General features: G+C 36.6%; 1 protein-coding gene across 1 annotated transcript in view; it reads left to right on the plus strand.

Moving 5' to 3' along the window:
* Positions 1 to 1018: 1018 nt before the first annotated feature.
* The window catches only part of PARN (poly(A)-specific ribonuclease), a 39834-nt gene continuing 15961 nt past the window's right edge, over positions 1019 to 24891 (plus strand). Inside the window, exons 1-18 of the mRNA XM_084271049.1 lie at positions 1019 to 1099; positions 1646 to 1713; positions 1799 to 1880; positions 2565 to 2625; positions 3588 to 3753; positions 3951 to 4016; positions 4786 to 4824; positions 6692 to 6734; positions 7360 to 7440; positions 8131 to 8187; positions 8800 to 8877; positions 9869 to 9912; positions 10370 to 10412; positions 11997 to 12072; positions 14067 to 14177; positions 14262 to 14331; positions 19393 to 19448; positions 22055 to 22141. Coding sequence (XP_084127175.1) covers positions 1652 to 1713; positions 1799 to 1880; positions 2565 to 2625; positions 3588 to 3753; positions 3951 to 4016; positions 4786 to 4824; positions 6692 to 6734; positions 7360 to 7440; positions 8131 to 8187; positions 8800 to 8877; positions 9869 to 9912; positions 10370 to 10412; positions 11997 to 12072; positions 14067 to 14177; positions 14262 to 14331; positions 19393 to 19448; positions 22055 to 22141 — 1222 coding nt within the window. The 5' untranslated portion in view covers positions 1019 to 1099; positions 1646 to 1651. The remainder of the gene's footprint in view (positions 1100 to 1645; positions 1714 to 1798; positions 1881 to 2564; positions 2626 to 3587; positions 3754 to 3950; positions 4017 to 4785; positions 4825 to 6691; positions 6735 to 7359; positions 7441 to 8130; positions 8188 to 8799; positions 8878 to 9868; positions 9913 to 10369; positions 10413 to 11996; positions 12073 to 14066; positions 14178 to 14261; positions 14332 to 19392; positions 19449 to 22054; positions 22142 to 24891) is intronic.

Consider the following 24891-nt stretch of genomic DNA (forward strand, 5'->3'; position numbering starts at 1 on the left):
GAGGGACAGCCCTGAGGCGGGGCGGGCGGGCCGCGGGCCGGGCAGGCCCCACCGGCCCTGCGCGCTGGCGGGTGCGGCCCGGGGCGGCGGGCTGCGGTGGGAAGTGGTTGGTGGCGGCCTCAGGTGCGTTTTACTCCTCTGCCCGCAGATTTTAAGGATAACCTAAACAAAGTGTACGAAGCTGTTGAAGAGTCAGACTTCCTGGCCATTGATGGGGAGTTTTCAGGTACAGTCCTGCCTGTGTTGTGATTGCGGCTCCTGGCTGCCCGGGTTTGGCAGTGTGCCGGCACAGTGTAGCTTTGAGAAGGTGCAGTGACCACACTGGTGAAACCACTGGCGTGTGCCATGGCGAGGTTTTGGTCAATAAAGGTACGAGTGATGCTCGTGCTGCTTCGCTTCACTTCCCTGCTCCTTAACCTTTTAATGTCTTCATTGGTTTTAACCTGCAGGTCAGGAAATAATAAACATTTATGCATATATTGAAATTAAAAGGGAGGCCCTGTAAACGTTTGAACAGGGAGAGGCAGCAGTTAGAACTTTCATGTTTGTACAACTCAGAGGGTCTGTGCATTGGAAAGATGCCTTAAGTGTTTTAGCTTTGGGATACGAAGTTTAGTGAAGCATGAAGCATAAATGTGATCAATGAAGTTGTTGGTATGTGTTGATTGCTTAAGGTGATTAAGTCATTTGATACATCTGTGGACAGCACTTTTCTTTCTATTTTGAACATGCATTGTGTTGTAAAGATCTGTACATGTTATGTTACCACATTAGTTTCATGTTGAGTAGGAACCAGAGCAGCAGAGCTTTACTGCTAGTACACTGTGTTGAACTAGGTGGCTTTTACACTAGTGCATGCTATACATACTTTTATGCTGTAGAAAAACTTTCTCAACTGAAATAATTCTAGCATGTACTTTAAGTGTAAATGTTTTCCTTAAATTAACAGTTATTGCATTTCTTTGCTGTGTCTAACTTTGAGAAGGTTACTCAAGGCAAAACATGTTCAACTTTTTTAGGCATCAGTGATGGGCCATCTGTTAGTGCATTAACCAATGGCTTTGACACTCCAGAAGAAAGGTATCAGAAACTTAAAAAGGTAAAGTGTTTCACTTAACTAAAATGAAAATGCTGGAAAAAGAGCTACTTAATTCAGAATGCAGATGACCTAGGGCAGTATGACAGAGGTATGTAAAATTGAGCAGATGTGGATGGCATTAAATTTGCAGAAGTCGTGGTTAGGGCAGGCAGACATGATTCCTCACGCAAGAGGTACTAGATGTGTAGTAGAGGATGTTGAGAGTGTTAAAATGTATCATTCAAAGGAGGGTAACAGAAATTGAGTGTCAGAGAAAGTACATGAGGGCTAGAGGACCCTAGCAAAACTCATATGCCAGCTGCCAAGCTGCTGCCATCACCTCTGCCTGGCTGTAGCCGCACCCAATGTGCGGTGTAACATCACAGTGTAGTTTTGAAAAGGGGAAGCGACCACATTGAAAGTCTCATTCCACCTGAGGGGCAAACACTTGTTTTAAACAGAAAGGACAGTGGGAAATGGAGGTAAATACTTATTGTGGGAGCACCTCAGTTATTTTTAAATGTGTACAATTTTTATTCTCATGCAGAGTTTTCCTTTCCTTTGCAGCATTCCATGGATTTTTTGCTCTTTCAGTTTGGTCTTTGCACTTTTAAATATGACAACACAGAAGAAAAGTATGTTATTCTCTTACTCTTAATTGAGGAATTTATGAGGAAATACTGATAAGCTGTATTGACTTGTAACTCCTCTTTTTCACAGGTATATAATGAAGTCATTTAATTTCTATATTTTTCCAAAACCCTTTAACAGAAGTTCGCCAGATGTCAAGTTTGTCTGTCAGGTTAGTAGAAAAACAAGTTTGGTTTTGTTTGATTAAGGTATACCAGCAGCAAACTGCTGGAAAATACTTCCAGAAAAGCTCTGTATTGCAGCAGAAGATGAAGTTGTATTGCAGCAGAAGATGAAGTGACTGGTTCTTGTAGCAGCTTAGAAGGCAGAAAAACATAAATTCCTGGGTTTGGTGTTTTTTTGGTGGATTTCTTGGGTTTTTTGTTTTGTTTTTTTCCTGATAGAAGAAATAAACATCAATTGAGAGCATCCCTAAAAATGAGCTTTAAGGGAGTGTCTTTGGTTTTTTAAATCTTGTTACACATTACGCTTTGTGGTTTCTGCAATTTGAGATAATGTTCCAAACCTGGGCCAAAGAACGTGGCATTGAGGGGTGTACTGCACCTCCTATCATGCACCAGCCCCTGGGGAAATGGAACGATACAATGCACTGTTGAAGACTGCACTTGAGAGCAGTGGGTGGTGGGACCCTCAAACACTGGGCTACACATTCAGCAAAACCCACATGCACAAGCAAAGCAGGACAAGGAATTCATTCATGACTTCTTTAGGGACACAGGCTCGGTTGCTCTTGACTTTGGACTTCATATAATTTCTTAAAAAGTTAAAAAATAATTAAATGTATCTTTTTGACACAGATACTCTTGACAATTGTAAAACCTTTCTTTTGTTGCAGAGCTCAAGTATAGATTTTTTAGCAAACCAAGGATTTGATTTTAATAAAGTATTTCGCAACGGTGAGTTGGTTTCTTTTGTGTTTTGTTTTTTATTTCAGTGTCTGCAGGATTTACGATGATATCTCTATTTTCTGCAGAAAGGAAAAGGCAGCCATTTGTGATACTCTCACAACATGTAATGATCTTAAAACTATTCCATTCCAATCTACAGTTGTGCCGATAGTTACTCCTTTTGAATAATTATAGAATCGTTGTGTTTTTTTGGTTGGAAAATACCTGGGGACTTGGTGCTCCACTGAGCCATGTCTATAAGCACTACATCTACATATGTTTTAAATACCTGGAGGGTTGGTGACCCAACCACTTCCCTGAGTAGCCCCTTCCAGTGCTTGTCAACGCTTTTGGTGATGATGTGTTTCCTAACGTCTAGTCTAAACCTCCCCAGCACAACTTGAAGCCTTTTCCTCTTATCCTATTGCTTGTTACTTGGGATTCATTCTCTAGATTCAACAGAATAGAATTCCTACTCTAGATAAGTACTCAGTTGTTTGGTGCTTAAAGAGAAATAGACTAGTAAGTTATGTAGCTGCATAATGGATCAGTAGTAACATTTAGAAAAGCTGCCAGTGCATTATAATAGGTGCTGCTGCACTCTGTTATTGAAGTGATGCAGATAGCAGGGAAGAGAGCAGTTAAATATTTTTGTTACTGTGTTCTGCAGTTGTCAGGCCTGTGCAGATGAGGCATGTAGCTATTAATAGTCCAGTGGTACCAGCTAAATCTGGCATGTGGTGGAAGGAAGCCTGTATAGACATACAAAGATTGGGGTCTGGAATAGGTGACTGGAAGGGAAGGATGTGTTTTGAGCTTTCAGGGGTGGGTGTAACACTGGCAGATGTTTAGTGAGTAGTACATTTTGCTAAATCATATGTTCCTAATTTGTCTTTAATTATGATGAGCTTTCAAATTTTTGTTTTTGGTGGGGTGTTGGGGTTTTTTTTATGTGTTTGTTTTGTTTTTAGGAATTCCTTATTTAAATCAGGAAGAAGAAAGACAGCTAAGGGAACAGTATGATGAAAAACGTTCTCAGGCCAATGGTGCAGGATCTCTGTCTTATGTTTCTCCCAGTGCCACAAAATGTCCTGTGACAATTCCTGAAGATCAGAAAAAATTCATTGAGAAAGTAGTGTAAGTAAATTGTTTAATAATCTCTAATGTTGGTGAAACTAAAGTATAAATGATAGTGGCATGTTTGTGTGTTGAAGTTATTTTTATTACCAGTGTAAAATATTTTTTTTCTTATGTTTTTTTGTCTTTTGGGGAGAGCTGTAAATACTGTAAAAAGAAAAGAATAGATATAGACTCAAATAATTTGTTTCTTTCAGGGAACAGATAGAAGACTTATTAAAAAATGAAGAAAATGAAAGTTTGGACCTGGAGCCATGTACAGGGTGAGTTTCTGAAAGTATCTTAAAAATAATAGTTACTTTGACTATGTAGAATTAAGGGAGTGACAAGGAGGAATAATGTCTTTACTTGGGGTTAACTGTAGTGAAATCTACACATAAATCCACTTCACTAATTTCTGAAGTTTAAGAAAATGTAAATTTATATGGATGTCATACTCTGCTTTATGAGCCATAACTTCTGTGTGTAGTGACAGCATGTTTAGGTATAGCTAAGAAGTGTCTTGCATATATGAGCCTCCTTTAGCTGTTTCTCAAGTGCTCCATAAGCCTTAAATACGCATTTTATAAGCGGAGTTCTCAACTCTATTGAACTGTCAGTTATTCATAGTTGCCACTGTGTATTAAAACTGTTTTCAGGGGGTGTCCTTCCCCAGGTCTCTTTAGCTGTAGAGTACAGATGTTTGGCAAGTACACTTATTTAAAAAATAAAACTTTAAAAAAGAAAATTAGAAATACTGGATCGCTGTGAGCCTGGGGGTAACATCACTGTATCTATGTTCAGTATTTGTGACTACAGAGTATTTGCTTATGAGAAGGTCTGGGGATAAAGGTGTTCAATGCCTTTATAGCTTCACAACCAGACATTAGAATTCACCAAAAGCCTCCCAAGCCTATAGGATCTGGTAGCAGGGACTTGCACTTCAATAATCTTTCTGCAGTTGAACTTGGAGTGGCTTTAAATGAACATTACTGCTTTGCAATGCTTTTGTAAGAGGAGTATTAATAAACACAATTGTCTTTTGATTTTTAGGTTTCAGAGGAAATTAATTTATCAGACCTTGAGCTGGAAGTAAGTAACTGCTAATACTGCTTTACTGTATATTTTTAGTATTTCTGGTAAGAGACCTGGGTAAGATCTGGTCTACTCAACCTCAGAGGTGATTCACTAAGACCCTTTCTTTTATCTTTAAGAAAAGACTTTAAATGTTCTGAAGATAAATTATATTGAACTGGTTTCATTTGAATATTTTAAAATTTAATATTTATTTTATCATTCCTTTCTGAAATCTGTGACTAGAACCACACAGCTCAGGATTATGTAACAAATATGCCACTTCACAGATGTGGTTTTCTTTTTTGTAGTGAGTAAAAAGTTCATGTGCTTATAGAGATTGTGGGCTTTACTTGAAAAACTCCTAATTCTATAGGAGGTACTGGTATGTTCCTAGTTCTCTGTTAGATGCCAGGTATAAGTATTTCTGATTATTTCGAAGTCTTAATTCTAGTAGTAATTTTCTTCTCCTTTCTTGGCTTACTTTATCCCTCATCATTGCTGAAATAGATCCCTTAAGGCCCGAGGAGAAAAATGTAAAGCTGTATGGGTGAGATTTTCGTTGTTCTGAGTGCACTAGTGAAGAGTGGAAAATTCAGGGGAAGTCTTTTTTTTTTTATACATTTAATTAACCCAGTGTTACAACAGTATATGGCACTTTGTTACACTGGAAGTGGATGTAACAAAGCTTTTCTCTATAAAATGGAATCTCTAGGTGTGAGCTTGAGATCTAATCTGAGAGGAGTGTTTTCAAGAAATTTTCTGTGTGAATTTTTAAATATGTTGTTACAATATCTCTAGCTTCCAGTAGCACATAGTTTGTCTGATATTTGTTGTTCATCTTCAGTAGATGGAAGAGTGTGTTCATGAGTTGTAATTTTAACAGTGGTGAGAGAAAGCAAAATTGTGAAGTTAGCTTGGAGGTAATTCAGGCAGAAAATAGTGAGGGTATTGATTACCTTTGTGTTCTGAACTCTTGACAGGTCATTTTTCTCTTTTGAAGTGTTCTGTTATACAATGTTTTCTTGATGCATCCCAGGTCTGTGACATAAAACAGCTTATAAGTGAGGCATAGGTTCAAAATTGTGTAGGAAGTCAGGGTGGTGAGGACACAATAGTATTCTAGTATGTGTCCTCTACTACTTTTAGTAATAGCCAGAGGATGAAGGAAAAATGCTGGTTCTGTGGTGATTATGGGATTGTGGTTAGTTTGTTGTAATCAAAAGATCTGAGTGTATGTACTTGGTGAGCATTGATAAACAATATCCTTTGACATTACTATTGGTTGCATGCTCTGTGTCTCTGTCTGTGGCAGTATTTTGGTAGTGAAATGTGATTGTGGCACAGTGGTGGAACCCTGTAGCAGAGGTAACAAAATTTGTATTAATATTTCCTACTAGAGCTTACAGTTGACAAGAAGTTCAGGGTTGTTAATTAATCCTTAGAATAAGTGACATACGAAAGGCACGCTGTCACCAAATAAACTGCCTTGTCACTGCAAGTAAATAGGAGCTTTCTCACCCTTTTCAGTTTTGCATTTCTTGAAAGCAAAAGTTCCAGATTCTGATGAAATATCTGGATGATATTTACTTAATATCAGTAAAATCAGATGCTGTAATTCCACAGCTACAGGACAGGAAACTGTATAAGAAAATGTATTTTAGTGGTAGTTACTGTTTGCTAAGGCAAGGAGACCAATTTAACTAGCCTATTGCTTTAAATATTCCATGATACCAAAGTAAGAAGGAACTTTTATTAGTTCTTTTGCACTTATGACATACAGTAGTAATGTAACATGGAATTAATGAATCAGTGTTGTGGTTTCAATGCGCTAAATGCCGAACTAATAGCTACTGATACTTAATTTTCATTTATTTTGATGTAGGTATCCAAAAGGTATCCATGTTGAAACTCTGGAGTCAGATAAGGTAACTAGGCATGTCACTGCCTGGACCATTTGTTCACAATAAAGGAAATCTAATTTCTCAATTTTACCAGTTCTCCCAACATTCAAAACTAACTTGAGTTTTGTGAAACATTTCAAATGGAATACAATGAACTAGTTCCTCAACATTGAATATGGCCAACACATGAAGTGTAAGGATGTGTTTATGTGGCTTACTACTACTATTTTTTAGGATACTAAAAGGTATTTTATGATACAGTGGATCTGATGTTCAGTATAGGTGACAGATCAGTCTGTTGGTAAAAATTGTGTCTTGACCTTAGAGGGGTAATAGTGGCATCACATGCTGTGCCCTTACTTCCCAGCACAAATTTCTCCTTCAAAAGATACTTGCAATCCATGGTTTACAAGGAAGTGGCGATAAACTTGCCTCAGAAGTAAAAAGTTGATTTAGTAAAAGTTAAGTTTGATGGACAAATCTAATACAGTGTTCTAAACCAGGCTTTTGGGAGCAGGTGGTAAAGTTGGTGCTTATAATAAAGTCAGGTTGCCAGATAACAGCTGCTGCAGTATGGCCTAATTTTATTTACAATATAAATTTACAGAAACTTCTTAAATATTAATTTCTATACATTTTTTTATTTTAGAAGGAGAGATATATTGTTATTAGTAAGGTAAATGAAGAAGAACGAAAAAGAAGAGAACAGCAGAAGCAAGCAAGAGAACAGGTAAACAATTTCCATTTCATTAGTGTATGTGAAAGAGGGTGGAGGAGAATTTGTGACTTCAATCAACTATGTGGAGCAGTGTCATAGGGTTTGCTAGTATTTCACTTTTGTTTGGCTGTGGCTGTTTTCTGAAATTTGTCCTCCAGATTCTACCAGGTAACTTACTCTTTGCAGTAAAGCAGGAACCCTTGCAAGAGATACTACCAGACTTTAAAGAATGAGCAGTTGTAGAATAATGAAGCAATACTCTGGAGGAGTGAATTCTTCCTTGGGTGAATCTTTTCTATCAGAGAAGCATGGTCTAGTAATAAGACTCACAGAGTCACAGAATGCTTTGGGTTGGGAGGGACCTAAAAGATCATCCAGTTCCAACCCTCCTGCCATGGGCAGGGACATCCTCACTAGACCAAGTTGCCCAAAGCCTCATCCAGCTTGGCCTTAAATGCCTCCAGGGGTGGGGCCATCACGATGGCGTGTGACGTGTCCTAGTTTACAGTGAACCAGAGCTACACATAAAACTGGAATTCTGTCAGCAGCATCCTCCTTTGACATCATGTATCTTCCAGATATTGACAGTTCCACTGTGGTCTGTTCATGGTTCTCTCTGAGAAACAGTTGAGTCAAGCTGGTGTGTCTGTCAGTTCACAGGTACAGTTTCGACACTATTTCTGTTGTATGTTTTGCTTACAGGAAGAATTGAATGATGCAGTAGGATTTTCCAGAGTTGTTCATGCCATTGCTAATTCTGTAAGTTAACATGATTTTTAATATATGCTGTTACATTTTGAGTGATAAGATGAAATGCAAGATTAAGTGCTTTTTTTTTTTAAAGTTGATGTTGCTTTATCATTTACAATGGCTGAGTATAGTAGATTAAGTAAGCTCTTCAACTAATGACCTGAACAACTACGTTATCTGCAAGAGTCAACAATACCAATTTCTAGGGGGTCTTAACAAGGTTCTTTTAAGTAATTAAGCTTTGAAAGCTTTTTTTTCTCTGTCCCAAAAAGGTTGTTGTTTACTGTTCAGGGTTTTTTTTTTGTGGCAGTTAAAGCCTTAGTCAGAGGAGGTCATCTGGTTCTTTTCTGCTTATATAGTTAAAATAGACTATAGTTTTACATGTGTCCCCCTTCAGCCCAATTGTTTTCATGTAGTTAGTCTGCTGTGTTGGAATAAAACCACACTTAGGCATATTGTTTTCTCTAGCAAATGGTTGGTACAGGGAAGCAGATAGGGAGATTTGATTTGGTTTTGTTTCCAGCTGCCCTTGGCTTGTATCTGGGATGGGGCAGTATGTGAAAAGCACCTTGCCATGGCCATGACTGGAAGCATAACTAACATTTAATGTTCTTTTCACAGGGCAAACTTGTTATTGGGCACAATATGCTACTGGACGTTATGCATACCATACACCAGTTCTATTGTCCTCTACCTGATGTAAGTAATCTTCCGATCATTCAGATAATGAACTAAATGCTTTTGTCTTCAGACAAGACAAACTTCCAATCTTTCTTGTGAGAAGAAACATATGACAGTCTATTAAGAGCAACAGAGAAGCATTTTAAAAAGAACCCTTGTTACTTTTTGGGCTTTGCCTTATTTTCTTACATCTCCCTGTGGAAAGCTTAGTTGGACTGAATTCTCCTTTACGTTTTAAAAACACTCTAATTAAACATTGGAATTTCTGTTAGTCCTTCAGAAAATGCTTGGATAATGATGTGTAAATTTATCTGACTGACTTAAGATACTGGTTTGGAGCATTCAGTGTGGCATTTCCCCTCCTGTAGTTTACAAAGTGTGAATACATCTTTTCATATAATGTAGTACAGTTAATAAAAGATAAGAATTCTTGCAGTGGGATAGTGTTCATTGGGGTGAAGAGGTGGAATGAGTAATTGGAGGGAGCATACTTTCATGACTGCAGTAGGGCAGTCTTAAGTGTTGGATATTGCAGTTGTGAACTGTTGACTTAAACTAAGCAGTGTATTCACACTGAGGACATTGTCTGAAGCAGCCAAAGGTCTCATTGGAAGGATGGCCCATGTCATGGTTCTATTACTCAGCAGTACTCAGAGGCTTGTGGGTGTTACAGGAAAGACCCATTCTAAGATGGGAGAAAGAACACCATCTGTATTAAATGCTGGGAACATTTAAGTAGAACTGTTAAGACAGTTAGAATTAGAGGTAGTTTAGGGTATTGGAGGTAATAGAACATCTCTGACAAATCGCAGACAAATCAGAAATAAGACAAATCAGGTAGTATTTATGGTAATGCTGACGAATACATCTCTTATGAGGTGAGAATTCAGTTACTGCATGTCAATTTTAGAAGCTGATTGGATTATTTTAGCTACTGCTGTTTATCATCATGAGAATATTAAACAGTTAACTTATTTGGATTTTGTCTTCTGGTTAAATATTAAATTAGGACCTAAGTGAGTTCAAGGAAGTGACATCATGTGTCTTTCCCCGGTAAGTTCTCAGTTCAAACTTTCAACTGTTTTAGTATTGTCTTAGTAAACTGATATTGTTTGTCCTAGCCCTGTAGCCTAGCTGTTACTGAAAATAAAATTGATAACAAGTTAGATAGGTTTTTAAAGCATTCTGTAGTATCTCATTTCAGAAAACTGGTGCTGTTGTTTTACTTGGCAAAAGATACAACTCTGCTACTCCATTCATTTCAGCATGATGCTTGGTATTTTTATTCTGTACTACATTTGGAACAAGATTTGTTGCTATTGCTTACTTGCAGTCCTTTTTCATGCTGAACAAAGCCATAGAGTGTTTTGGCTACTTTAAGATCTGAAAGTTTTTTTTTTCAGTGAGGTAAAATTGCTGTTTCCCAGCTGATACACAAGAACATTTTTGAGGATTTTTCAAAATGGATGTTCTTCCATTTCAATTTATTTAGCTCTTACTTTTTTTCTAGGCTATTGGATACTAAACTGATGGCAAGTACACAACCATTTAAGGTAAATTAATATAATGTTATAGAATCCTTTCAAGATAGAAATTTGCCTTAAGTGTGTATTGAAACAAACGATTTTTTTCAGATAAAAGTGTCTTAACAGTTTTGTGATGCTCCTTTTTATAAAAGCATGATTTTTCTTAACCCCTTATCTTAAACATTGGAGTACTACTTTTGTCCAAATGACTTTTACAGTAACTTAGCAGCTTTGAATTCCAAAATATGTGCAATTTCTATTAAGTAGCAGATGTGATTAGCAGATTTTTTTGACATGTAAATTAGCACAGAACTGCATGTCTCCTCAGGAGAGATGAAGAAAAAAAAATTAATGACCAAATAGGACCAGGAAATGGCTTATGTACTAAAAGCTTTAGAATATTGTGAATGTTGACTTGAACATCATCATTAGATTCTGCTGTGGCCTGCTGTTCAGTGGGTAGTCAGCAGGAGAAGAAAAAAAAAAGATTTCTCTTTAAAACTCATGCTGTAAGAGTTTTATACTTCCAAAGAAAATGAGATAAGTGATTATACTCTCTTGCTTTCCTGTCTGCCTTTGGAATTAATTAATTAAAACACATGCTGATGAAGGAGCATCTATCTTTCTGCCTGCATCTCAGACTTTAGGGCATTTTGTAACAGAAAGTCTCCTGGTAATATTTCCTAAGTACATTTTAAAGTTTATCTGGCCTACTGCTATAGTAAGAATAGAGGCTTTTGCTTTCTGAAAACTAATGATCCCATGCAAGTTTTATGTTTGGTAGAGTTATGTTGGTATTTTTAATTTTTATGGTAGATGCAGCCTTGATGCTACCTGTAAAAAAAACTGTCTTGATTTAGAACCAAAGGAAATCTGGTCCTCCAGAATTTCAGACAACTTTCTTAAAGATTGAGCAAGATCTTTTGTTTTTCCTTGATACTGATTCTGCATGTTTTTTTCCATTGTACCAATTGACAAAGTATATTTGATTAAGAACCACAAGAAGTTTGGTCTAAAGAAATTAATATTCTGTATATGCTTTTTTCTGCATTTTATATCTGCATATATAAATTCAGTAATGCAACTTAGCTAACTGAATGGTAGAAGGAACTTGCTGATTCTCAGGCTTATTTTGATGTCTTGTATTACTTTAAATCAGCAGTATTTACAGTTACAAAACTACTAAAAAAAAAACAAACCCCAAGCCCATCAGCAAGCACACTTCAATACTCTGACATTGAGTGCCTTCCACAGTTATGACCAATATTTAGGATATTTTGCCTTGTTGTTTGTACTGCCGTTTCCCCTGCCACATGTACCACTCATGGAACCAGGTTGAAACAGAAGTATTAACTCTGGCATAGTTAATCATCAGGAATTCTGAAAAGTATTAATAAATGCTTGTGACTCGTGATGTTGTAAGTGGGGCAAGTTAACTTTTTAAAACTTGTCTTCACAGACTTCTCTGGTGTATTAGTTTGAAATGGGGCTATGTATAAATCCTTAGAGAACACAAGGTGGCAGCGGTAAATACTCATTTTATCCTATTTGATTTCAGTTTCCAGGGAAAATGTGCTTGGCATTGGCAAGTAATGGTGTCTTTTCTTGCAGGAGATCATTAATAATACATCCCTTGCAGAACTGGAGAAGCGTTTGAAAGAGGTTCCATTCAGCCCTCCTAAAGTTGGTAAGAATAGATCAGAATGGTCTTTTTCTGAAATGTTTTGCCCTGTGAAAATAAAGGTGTTTTGATTATTTTTGTCCTAGGTCTGAAATGTAAATTCCCCTATTAATACTTACTATTTTGATGAAAGGGATTTTAAATGCAGGCAATATACATCTAGTGCAGTTGTATTTAGAACTATTAGTGCAAGTCTGTAGAAATCCTTCCACTTTATTCCAGGTAATAGAAGAATGGATATATTAAGTGAACAGCAGTTTCATCATCTTCTAGTGATGGCATTTTGATTTTTAAGCTGATTTTTGATAACTAACTTGGAATTGTTTTAAAACTGTTTCATTTAGTTATTGTTCTTCAGATCAAAGCTAGAGTACTCTTAATAGGACTTGGACAAACAAAATCAAGAGAACTCCCAGTAGTGACTAGTTGTGTGTTCTAGAAATTATTGAATTTCCTTTAGAGATATCCTTGTTTTGAGCCGAATGAAAGGGTATTTAAACAACAGGCAAGCTTATCTCAGGGTTGTTGAATTTTTCCTGCTGAACAGCAGGCTATGTCAGAAGGAAAAGTATCAATGCTTAATCAAAACAAGATGATCGATATATTATTGAATGTGCAGAGCAGATAGGCTTAAACTGTAGTAATAGAAGAGGTAATAAGATGGGTAATCTACAAGCTGCTTGGACAATGAGCAGGAGCCCTTGCTGCCTAGGCCTAAGTCACACATATGGAGCATGCAGTAATTGCATGCAGACCTCCTAGTGGCATATCCTCTGTAGCTTCTCAGGAGGTAACATAATTTGGTATCTGTCAGGCACTATTTTTTGTTGATGTAATTTTTTTTTTAAATTTTTTTTTTCTAGTGAACCATGACCATAATTCTAACATACTCAGAAGTGCTGATCAGAGATGATCACTGTGGTTCAGAATATCCAAAGTGATACTAGAAAACTTCCATTAAATCTTAATTTATGGGTTTTTTTGGGATATGTATCTATGAAAAAAAGCACTCAGCCAGTATAGCTTAATGTTGTCTAAATTTCAGACAAATTTTATTTTTTAAATACTACAAGAGTTCCTCTGAAAAAGGCCTGATGTTTTGTATATATAAAACTTGGATTCAAGTTTTTTCTTACAAAATACATCAGATACATATGCTTATGTATTTGCATAGGCTATGCTAGTATTTCTACTAGCATTCTAGTTTGAATGCAATAAATTAAATGAAATTATAGAGTTCGCTTTTCAGTCTGTAACTTAATGTAAGGGTCAAGATTCTGGCTTTTTAAACAGTTAATTTTGTTCTTCCATTCCTATGCTCAGTATGACTTGTAGAGGAAAATGAGCCAGCGTTCTAGAGGTTGAGAAGCTAGCTATGGGGGTGAAATAACTTTGTTCCTGGGAGTGGGAAAAATGTAAATGATAAAGAATTTCTCTGTTAGTGAGACTTGGGTGCTTTTGGCTACTTCAGACAAGTGCTGTTAGGATTTACACTTTCAGAGGTGATTCAAGAGATACTTCTCAAGGTCTTCACTTATACACCAAGAATGATTGCCAGTAAGGTTGCCAGTAAAGACATCCTTTAATCATACAGTCCTATCTTCATAGTTTAAATACTATAAATAATCTGATCATAGGTCAATCAAATGGTTAGCAAACATAAAATACTAGCGTTTTCAATTCACTTGAGTGTATGTTCTTTTAAATGCAAGACAGGAAAAAGTGTTATGTGGGGAATCCTGCTGTCATTGTTTTAGAGTTAATACTCCATTTTGCATGTCTGTGGATTAATAGCTTTTTTTAATAGGAAGGAGTTTCTATCCTAGTAACCTATTCTTATTTAAAAATACAATACAGACCTGTTTTTTCTGAACTTCTGAAAACCTTATAAACTTAACGAAATGATACTATCTTCTGACAAAATAAATCTGTGGATAAGTATATAGGTCTGCCTTTAACCCATGTGGTGACATGGTTACAGATTATTTTTTTCTTCTTAGAAAGTGCAGAAGGATTTCCCAGTTATGATACAGCTTCTGAACAACTTCACGAAGCAGGATATGATGCATACATTACTGGGCTGTGCTTCATCTCCATGGCTAATTTCCTAGGTATCTATGTAGTCTTTACCAAACCCTCTCCTTTCTACTGTCTGTAGCTCCTTTTATATAATGAATTTCTTCTTTGTTCATCAGGTTCATTCCTCAGTCCTCCGAAAAACCATGTGTCTGCTAGATCAAAACTCATCGAACCTTTTTTTAACAAGTAAGTTGTTGTATTGAGACCTGCTAAAACACAGAAATCTAATGCTAGTCTTAATATATATCTCTAGAGCCTCAGAATCAATGGAAAATTGCATTTTCCTTTGTGGTTCAGTTTTGATTGGTTTCTAGTTCACACTAGTAATGCTGTAAAGAGGCCAGACTTTGTGAAGTAAACACTTTTTCTTTTGAAGAGAATGGTTGATTTTCTGCTAGCCTGTAAAAGGAGACTTAGAGTACCTGGAGTATTTTAATGGCTTTGTGCATGCCAGTGTTGAGAATGTGTTTGCAATTTAGAAAATTATTTCTGGAGTAAGCCTTGGGAGTACTGGAACTGAGGAAAAACTGGTCAGGTATGTTTTATGTTGTAGGATGCTGTCAGAAACTGGTCATAGTTAATACTGAGTACACTAAACTGTCTGGAAAACTAAAATACTCTAATATGAGTCCAAATATCACAAACCTATTTATTGTATTAACATTATCAGGTAACCCATTTTTAAGAAGGCTTAATATATATATAGGATTAGTAGTGTATGGGAGGATGCTGTGATCAGTATTTCATTTTTGAATTATTTGAACAAATTGAAGTCTTGAGAAATCTAGAAGTCTTTATGCACAGATTTAATTCATTGAGAGATAAACTGTAGATTTTACCTTATGAAGCTTGTAAAGATAGTATAACTGGTTACATAAAGGGAAAGGAGTTGAAAGGAGTAAAAAAGCTGCTAGTGCTTTAGTCTCTTTGTTTAAATTCAGGATAAATTCCATCCTTTCAAACCCTATCATGTAGGATTTGCCAAAATTAATTCTTTTAGCTTCAAATGGCCACACAAATGAGGGAATAATCATCAGTGGCTTTCAGCTTTCATAGGTCTGGAAACCAAATTACTGTAGTGACAGCAGTGAGGTGACACTGAGATGTGTGATGCAGTAGTTGCATACGTGCTGGGAAAAGCTAGAAATGGTATGTGCATTCCTTTGGGTGTGGATCTGCGTGATTTGATTGTGAAGGTGGTGACAAAATTATCAGCATAACTTTTTTAAGGTAGGATTTGTCACAAGGTTGGTTGTGCAACACCACCACGCACATTGACCAAACTGAAGACGCCAGTTCAGGGGATTGTTTTTTCCATCATTACCCAAAATGCATTCAGTTCTTTCTAGAGATGTGTTATCTGCAACAGGTACATGCTGAAGTTGTCATGATAATATGTGAAATGTAAGCTTTTCAACTTGTGTGCTTCAAATGTGACATTCCTCTACCAGTGACATCTCAAAGCTTTGAGAGGAAGCCTGCACTGTGGCTTGAGAACTAACACTGCCTAACTAACAAAACTGGTAATTAACTAAACGTTGTAGGGAGAACAACAGTGGAGGGGGGTTGGGTATTTTTAAACAAGAACCAAAAAGTATTTCTCACAGGAAAGTAAAGTTTATCCATTCTGTCACATTTCAGAACTTGTAGCTGCTTGTTGCAGAAAAGCTATATATTATTTTTAAATCATGGAAACTTGGAAGACTTGCTGTGTGTTACTTGCACATGATCCTAGAAAGCTTGCCATGTTCTAACTAACATCTGTCATCTCACCTCAGAGCTTGGAAATGAGGCTGTCTTGTCTTACCTTTTCCTTAGTGAGCAGGTCAAGACTTGTATTTTTAAAGCTTTTTTTTTTTTACACTATAATGCAAAAATAACAAACAAGAATAAGACAACTCCATTTTTTTATAGAAAAAAATTAAGTACATGTCAGAAGTCAGAGCTATTAGATACTTAAATGAGTAAGTCTCTTGCTGTGTGAAGTATGCCCTTGCTGACATTGCTGTAGCTCTGTTTCCAGCACTTGAATGTTTCAGCACCTGTAACTAGCATCCACTGTGCACTTTACATAGCTAATTTAGGGTCCCTAGTGAGTATGTTGCTTCTGGAGCTTTTTTGCAGGTATGCTCTGGGCTGCCAGCTAGCTTCCTGCTACATCTAGTTTTCTTTAGTTTGTGGTCTAGAAGCTTTTCCTAGCAGACCAACTTCTCTTCCTCCTGGGAAGAAAAAAACCCCCTATCTTCCTCCTTCCTCCAGAAGTTCTACCTGATCCTGCGAGCAGCAGTCAGAACAAGGAAATGTTTTCCTTTGTGCTGTAGTCATGTTCTTCAAGCAAAACACAAACTACAACATGCAAACAGTAAGCTAAATACATGGAAGTTATACTATTTGTCACAAAAGTTTTTCCTGAAAGAAGCTGAACAGAGTAGTTTATTATAAGGCAATTATTTAGAAGCAGTGTTCTCAGTTTGAACTACTATCAAGATAGTCCTGAAAATGTTCTTTAAAGCAGAGTACTTGATGATTCTTTGGGTTACTTATAAAGTCCTAATTTCAAGACTTCTATTTAAATATAGTTTAGAGATTAAAATTATGTGATTGCTGCAACTGAGAGGATTTTGGAAACGTTTTCTCTTTGAATAGACTTGTCACTAATGTGAGTACTGGGAGTAAATTTAAAACTGAAAAATCAAGCTTTCATTTTTACAAACTTCACCTTCAAGGGAAGGTAATACTTTTTACAGTAGTTATCTTGACTTCTTTTGTTATGTCAGTATAGTTATGGAACTTCCTGGCTTGCTGTTCAGGAGTGGTGGCCAGCATATAGATTAATGTTCATACAGGTTAATCATGAATAGAAGTAAAATCTTTAGTTTCAACTTCTTGTAAGAGCAGAACTCATTAAAAGCAGAGGCTGGCTTAGTGTCGTTTGGCTCTTTTAGGCATAATGCAGTAAGTTATATGATAAACAACTCCATAAGCCAAAAATTCCAGAGATGCACTTCTGTAATCTTTATGCTTCATTGTATACATAACATCTTTGAAAAATCACATTCAGTGAACAATATGCTGTGAGTAATCCCTGATGAACACTTACAAGTGGAGATTGTAGAACTTCTACATAGTCATACGTGAACTCTTCTTTGTATGGCTTGATTGCTGTGTTACATTATATACTGTGGAGTTGATTTTGAAATCTTTGACCAGTTTTGTTTAGAGCAACATCTCTTCTTCCATACCTCCCTACCCCATCTGCAAACCCCTCCAAACTTTTAATGACAACTTTATTTCAGATCTCTTTGGATTGTTCGAATGTTGTGGGGTTTTTTTCTCATTTGATGTAGCCAGGGGCAGGGGTGAAAGAGCTGTAGAGAAAGGAAACCACCATGTTTTATTGAGCTGAATAGCATGGTGGACTGTACAAATAGAAATTATTTTAGATTTTTTTTTCCATACAAAGGGATATCAGAAACAAAACTCTGTGCAAATAGCTTGATTTTGTGATGTATTTGTGGAAGATGTCTCACCAGGGAACTGGGTTCTCTGGCATGTGTTGCATTTCTCCCTCCGTTTTTCTATTCTAATTTAATTTTCTTTGCAAAATTATTGCAAAAGAATGTCATTGTGCTTTCCTGCAGTAACTGATAACTTTTAAATCACGGTGTACGGTAAGCAATTGCTATCCTCGTGCTTTCAGCCACATGTGTCTGTAGTAGGTACAGAGCTGGATTGGTCAACTGATCTGAGTTGAAAAAGATGCGTTTTTTTCAGCTGGATCAGTTTCTCTAGATAGCTCATCACACAGCTGGGAAAACTTATCCTAGCTCAGTGCAGAGGAAGAATTTTGACTACTTGTGCGTTGCTGTGAAGTGATGTGACGGTAGCCTTGCTGTCCTTATCTTACTTGACTTGCCACAGAAACAATTGTTTTCTGAGTTGCTGTGCCAGAGTTCCTAGAATATTGCTGTTTGTTGAGAAATTGACCTCTGTTCTCTGACCATGTGATCTGGCTGTAGCCTCTAAACAGTGTAAGAAATACTTATAGCATGGTCAGTATAGCATTTAAATAATTGTGAATTAATGTAGTGAAAACCAATGTCATAGATACACCTTCATGAATCTAGCTAATTTAATATAAAGTAGTGTTCATGTTGTCATACAGAACAACCTTACTATTTGAAGTTTTCTGCAGATAGCTATGGAATCATGCAAACATTATTGTGGATTCTGCTGCAACTCAGTGTTCATAATCTCTGTGATTTTTAAATTCGTGCTACAAGATGCGGTTACTCCTGTAACATACACAAGTAGTCTTCATATTAAAATCAGTATTTATGCTGTTTCTCTAGGGAGTATGTTTGGGTTTGTGTGTATGTGTTGTTTAGAGACATAATTCTTTGACCAAACAAATGTAGGATTTATCTGAGGATAAAAAAATTGATCTTAGTTAATCTCAGGTATATGCATTCTTTTTGGCATAAGTTTCTGTATACTGTTGGACACTGTATTGCTTTCCTCAACAAGGTAAAACCTGTGGTAGGGCAGCTTAACTAGTATTTTCCTCAGAAGATTTTGTTGTATTTTTAGCAAACTTTATGAACACTAGTATTTAGGAAATGAAACTAGTTATTTGGGTATTTAAAAAAAGTACCTGGTTCCAAGAACTCTGTAATAGCTTTTTCTTCAGATGGCTTAACTAAAACCAAACCTGCCTTTTTTTTCTTTTTAAACTGGCTGTCCTGCATGGATGATGGCCAGCTTTCATTCAGTGAAGTCTAAACTACTTCTGCTGACTAGCTGAAATACTGTGTATTCTGTATATACCGGGGTCCAAAGGCAGCTGTAGCCCCTGCTAACAGTGACATTGATATTATTTCAGATAAATATTACATAACAGAGGTAATAAATGGAACTGAGCATCTTCTGACAGACTGAAATCCAGCTTATTAACAGAGCATGGTCCCAGACCTGCAAGTTTCTGCCCAGCTGTGTAATTGGCTCTTCCTGTACAGAGCTGCTACTTGCTAAATGTTCGTTTCCCCACTTGAATTGTTTTCAGCAGTAACAGTTCAGGACTGTTGTGTTCGTGTTGAATGTTCTGAGTAACTTTTTGAATCTGGATTATTAGATAATGGATTGGACTTAGAAGGTCTCTTGGTTTCAATACAGTTCAGGATGTGGTTGGGATAATGTACTGTTTCTTCTGAAGCAACATCTAAAAAGCACTCTTCTGTTTTGGTGCAGGCTGTTTCTTATGAGAGTAATGGACATACCATATCTCAATTTGGAAGGACCAGACTGTAAGTAGCTTATTTCATTCTAAATTTACTATCTTTCTGACAGATTTCCTGGAGGAGGAATTGTAAAGATTAATTCTCATATCTAAAGCATGGGACATGAGGTTATTAGCCACTTAGCAAATGAACTAAACCTCCCCCTTTTTTAATGAAATAGAAAATCCCTCAGATCTTCAACTTTAACCAAATAATCTGCATTATAAAGGGAATTGACTGGAATGGATTAAACTGTTGGAACTAAATGTAAGAAGAGAGTAAATACCGGATGCAGTAAATACAGAATGCAAAGTAGCCAGTGAATAGTATGTGGTTCTGAAAAATCTTCTGACCTTTTGCCTCATAGTTTGCATGTAGCAGTGCATTTACTTACATCACAACATGAGGATTATTTTGCCACATGACATTATGGTTATATAAATGGAAAAATATTACTTGAAATATTTTTCCATTTCAGGTTATTTTAGGTTACAGACCTGAGGCTGTAATAAGTTGCTAATAGATTTAAATGAAAACAGATTTTACTAACATAAAGTCCTGTACTGTTATGGGATATTACACTATAAGGAAAAACCTTCAGGTGAGGTCAGCCTAGTCTAAGCCTTCACCTAGTCATGATTTTATACTGTGAAGTCAGATACATAAATGTCTAAAAAATTGTACCCATCTGGAAGCAATATTGATGTGAAGACATTTTCCACTCCATGAATCAGAAAACTTAGATTGGAGGATGACCCTTTATTAGATGCTGTTTATAGTAACAGAATGTGGTTCCAGAAAGATGGAAAAGGAAAATCTGTGGTGTAAGGGCACATATTTGATTTTTAAACACAGTTAGGCGATTAGATCACTGAGCTCTGGCTCTGTGGCTATTTGAACTGTTACCTAATTATGTTACATACTACTTTCCCCAACTGTTTGATATTGAGTGGAAGAATGGATAAATACTTTGGGTCATTGAGAGAATTGCAAAGCTGCTAAGCTGTAAGGAAGCTAGTTCCACTTGCTAGCCAATTTACAGGATTAATTTGATACTTTGCCAGGAAGAATTGCCAAAAAAGAGTCTGCCTCTGCAAGTCTGTCTTATCTGAAAGCCACTCCTGTAGAATAGACTTAGATGTTATAGCAGAACCTGAACCACAGAGACTTTCAAATTTGAAATGGAAAATACATCTAGGGTGTCATCTTTGGCTAGCTGCTAGAGAAACTTCTATTTCTATTGTGAGATTTAAATGCAGCTGTAGGTTGAGAAACTGTCTGGTTGGTTATTGTCTGTAGGAGGCTTTTTGGCAGAGAAGTGAAGTGATGCAAAGAATAAGGTCATGTTTCTGTGGTAGATGTACTTGGAGACTGTATTTAAAGAAAATGAAGGTGAGGTGTGGTTAACTAAGTGAATGTCATAAGTTTTGCTCTGTTTCCAACTTTGTGTTACATCACTAGTGTTATAGCTAGTTTGTGAATGGGGTTTGTGTTAGGTGTGCTAGGTGGAATAGTATTGAATATGTGAAAGTGACTTTCATCATCATTTGTTATTACTGTGTATTAAAAATGCCTTTAAGAATATTTTTCTTCACAAAATGACTGCAAAGCAGAATATGAATCAAGTATTTCTCAGCTGAGTAGGTAGAAGGTATAGAGTTTGAAGAGTATTCAAGTGAAAGAATAAATAGGTGCTGGAAGATTAGGAGTAGTTTATTCTCTCTAATCAATAGAATAAGGTTGTTAAAACATCTGAAACTAGCTGTTAGAGTTGTTTAATGCTGGATTGAAAATATTTAAAGCTCTATATTGCTAGGTGTTTTGATAGGTGATACAGCAATTAATTGATCCTCGTTGGCTTGTTACGACATGTGGGGCTTGTATAGTGCCAAAAAACCTGAGTTACAATGCTTAAAAAATTTGTGCCTTTTCTGTTTTATGAAGTAGGAGAAATAAGGAGCAAGACTTCACCTGACCTCATGGAAGCATTACTTTCTTTAGCAACTTGTGTCTCCATCCAATCTGATGCTCAAGTCTCATTGTAAACCTGTAATTTGTTAGCAGGAGTTTCTGAGAAACTCATCAGAAAACAGTGCCAAACACAAAGTTGCTACTTTGCCAAATGTGGCAAAAAACCCTGGCAGGTTTGCCCTTGTATAATAGGGTCAGGTACACATGAAAGTTGGATATAGCAATAGTAAGTGATTGATGGTCCAGTTTTGGACATGTGCTACATGAATGAGATCAGACTTGAAAAAAATCACCATTTTAATGCTGAAAGGTAAGGAAATCAGAAACTAGACAAGTTTGTGTCACAAAAAAAATCAGGAGGGTAGTTAAGATGACAGTCCCTATGTCTTTATACCTTAAGAAGAGAGAAGCTCTTACTGAGAGTGTTTCTGGTGTGGTCAAGTTAAAATCTGATCATATAAAGCTGTGTGCAGTTAACCCTTTAGTTACCTTTAGTGAACTGGAATGGTTCATGGAACTTTGTTGTTGTTTTTGGGTTGTGTTTTGGTTTTAATATAAAAAAGGGGGGGGGAAGCTACATAACCATATTGGATAACTTTTTTGATATCCTGAAAATAACTAGTAGTGACTAAAGATATCTTAAATACTCTCTTCCTTCACAGTGCAGCCCAAACGAGATCACGTTCTTCATGTTACTTTTCCCAAAGAGTGGAAGACTAGTGACCTTTACCAGCTTTTCAGTGCCTTTGGTGAGTGATGTGGTCTATTCTTCCTTACAGGTTTGATTTTTTAATTAGTACAGTAGTACTAATATAATTTATGGTGTTGGGTTTTTTATTAGTATAGTGTTATTATATAATATAAGGACATGGAGATCCTAATTAATTGACAGTCATCTCCTAATTCTTGCAGCAGAAAACATGGATTTTAGTTGCAGACTGGTTTCTAGTTTTATTGCTGGGTAAGGTAACGCTTCAAAAGAGATATCTGGGCTTCCAAGTAATTTGTAATTATTTTTCTGGGGCTTTTATTCTGTTGCAAAGGGGTAACTTAGTTTCTTAAAATGTTTAATGTAAAACAAAAATTATACATTTTTGCATTTTTGTCTTCCACAAATTGTCTAATAAGGATTTTAATGGGAAATTTCTTTTGGAAAAAAAAATGCAGCTTACCAAAGTGTTTACTGGGAGGGTTCACTTTCTCATTTAAAAAAAAAATAAGTTTTGCTTTACATTACTTGAGTCATGACAGCTTTAAGGTGAGCACTATGACTGAATTTGTAACGTCCTTATTTCTAAAAAGTTTTCTGCTTGGTACTGTGCTTTCCCTTTTTTCCTTTCTCTAGTCTTATTTGAAGTCCCAATTCTGTCCATTGGAGCATATTTTTTACCTGTGCTGTGAAATTGACTTTTTGCCTTTTGGAGACAAGCAAATGGAGATGTGTGTTTAACTAGTACTAAAGAGTGTATGGAAGTTGTTTCAAAGTAACATACCACACTTAATGACTAAAGTCAGAATTTGTGGTGTGGCAAATGGGTTCAGGGCAAACCTAAACCTCACCTCCATTGAAATAATTGCTGTGGTATCCATAGGGATGTTTAAACACCAGTGAAAGGATTGAAGTCCCGCAGTGTACTCAGTCTCATCACTCCTGTCCTTGCTGTGAGTCATTATGCTAGGTTACAGGATACAGTTCCTCACACCTAGAACTGTCACTTGGTAAGCTGTGCAGGATCTCTGGACCTACATAAAACTCTCACGGCTCCTTCTGACCTGTTGATCTGTGCTGCAGCATGATGCAGCGTAATGTGTAAATTCAATATTTCTGATTGGGAAATGCAGAATGTGAGAATGTGCTAAGTGACTGAGATTCTTCTGGAGTTGCTATCACAGGGTAAGAAACAACACAACTTGAACATTGTTTCTGTTTTGAAGACTCAGCTGTATAATTTCTGTTACTGTCCCAACTCCTCCTCCAGCATTAGTGTGAAGTGCCAGCAGTGGTTCCTGCAGCCAGGGGTCACGTGTACACACCGCAAAACACTTCTCAACTTGGACGTTCCCCTTTCTCTCACTTCTCTCTATTTCAGAGCTGAATGTTTTCATACCAGGGTTTGCAAATTTGTGGTACTTGGGTAGTACCTGTATTTTGGTTTAGATCTTAGTGCCATTGTACCTTGAAAGAAAATGCAGATTCCTTCCAAAATTGTAGGAGTACCCATGGCTTTTCAGTTGTAGCTGGATAGGAAAACAGCGTGATACAGTGTGAGGTTAAATGATTTGCCAGAAGTGGGGGAGGGAAGTTCCAGTAACAAATAGGAGTTATCCCAATTTATTACATGAGCTCAACAAAAGTGTTTTTAAATTAAACTTTCACCTGGATTAAAAATCCATTACTAAGTTGAATAGAAACATTACTTTGACCTTATAGAAAAATTATTTTTCATTTGTTTTGTATGAATTGATGGAGAGTTGTAATCTTTCTTGAAGCTTCTAATGAAAGCAGTGAAACAGCTGAAGAGCTGCACTGTCAGACTTGGAACTGTTTTACAGTTGCTAATGTAGAAAGGGTGTTCATGATTCTGAAGTCTGTCAGTACTGCATGCATACCAAGTGGACACCTGTTCATGCAAGATGTTTTTATAGCCTCATGGGTTACTGTAGTTTTGCTGCACGAGTACTTGAAGCACTCAGCAGTCTCCTAGAACATTTACTTTCTTTACATTCTTAAATTTGTGTAGTATATTTGGCCATGCTGATGTGAAATGTGAAAGTATTAAAATAGTATTTGCTGGAATACAGCTTTCACCATAGGCAGACACAATGTTCACTGAGTGAACTGAAGTACTGAATTTATTAATCTTGTCTGTCTCAAATTCTTATTTCTTCATAATAATGAAATGTGATATAGTCTGAAAAGAGTATTTTTAAGCGTGGAGGATTGCCTGAGAACATTTGTTGCAGTTCTCTTCAGATTGCAGCTCAGTGTCCGCTAGTTAATATTTGGCTTGTTCTTAAAATTATGTATTTTAAATGTAAACATCTGAGTATAAAGGCAGCATATGTTGGCAGGTATTGAAACCCTTAATTATCTAATACACTAAATTTCTTTTAAGCGCAGCAGCCTTTCTGCAGCAACAAATAAGTATCTGATAATGAAATGATGTGTCATCAATAGGTTGGATTTTTATTTATTTTTAATTGGCACTTGGTGAGAATATGGGCACTGAAGTCTATTTGAGTAGTAGTTGAACTCCTTCAGGAGTTTTTAGTCCATCACTGGTCCTCTTTGATATTTAAGACTAAGGACACAATTGCATGATGTACAGGAGAAGTTTTCTTTCAGGGTAGTTATGTAGTTAATTATAGGAAAGGGACAAAATCTGGGCAGCACTTCCATGCTGTATAGTTACAGAACAGTCTGGTCTCTTGTTTAGGAAATCGTGTAATTAGGAATGCAGAATTGGAGACTTGATACACAAAGAAATTCAGAGCAGTA

This window comes from Gallinula chloropus (assembly GCF_964237585.1).
Source record: "Gallinula chloropus genome assembly, chromosome: 15".
Taxonomy (NCBI): domain Eukaryota; kingdom Metazoa; phylum Chordata; class Aves; order Gruiformes; family Rallidae; genus Gallinula; species Gallinula chloropus.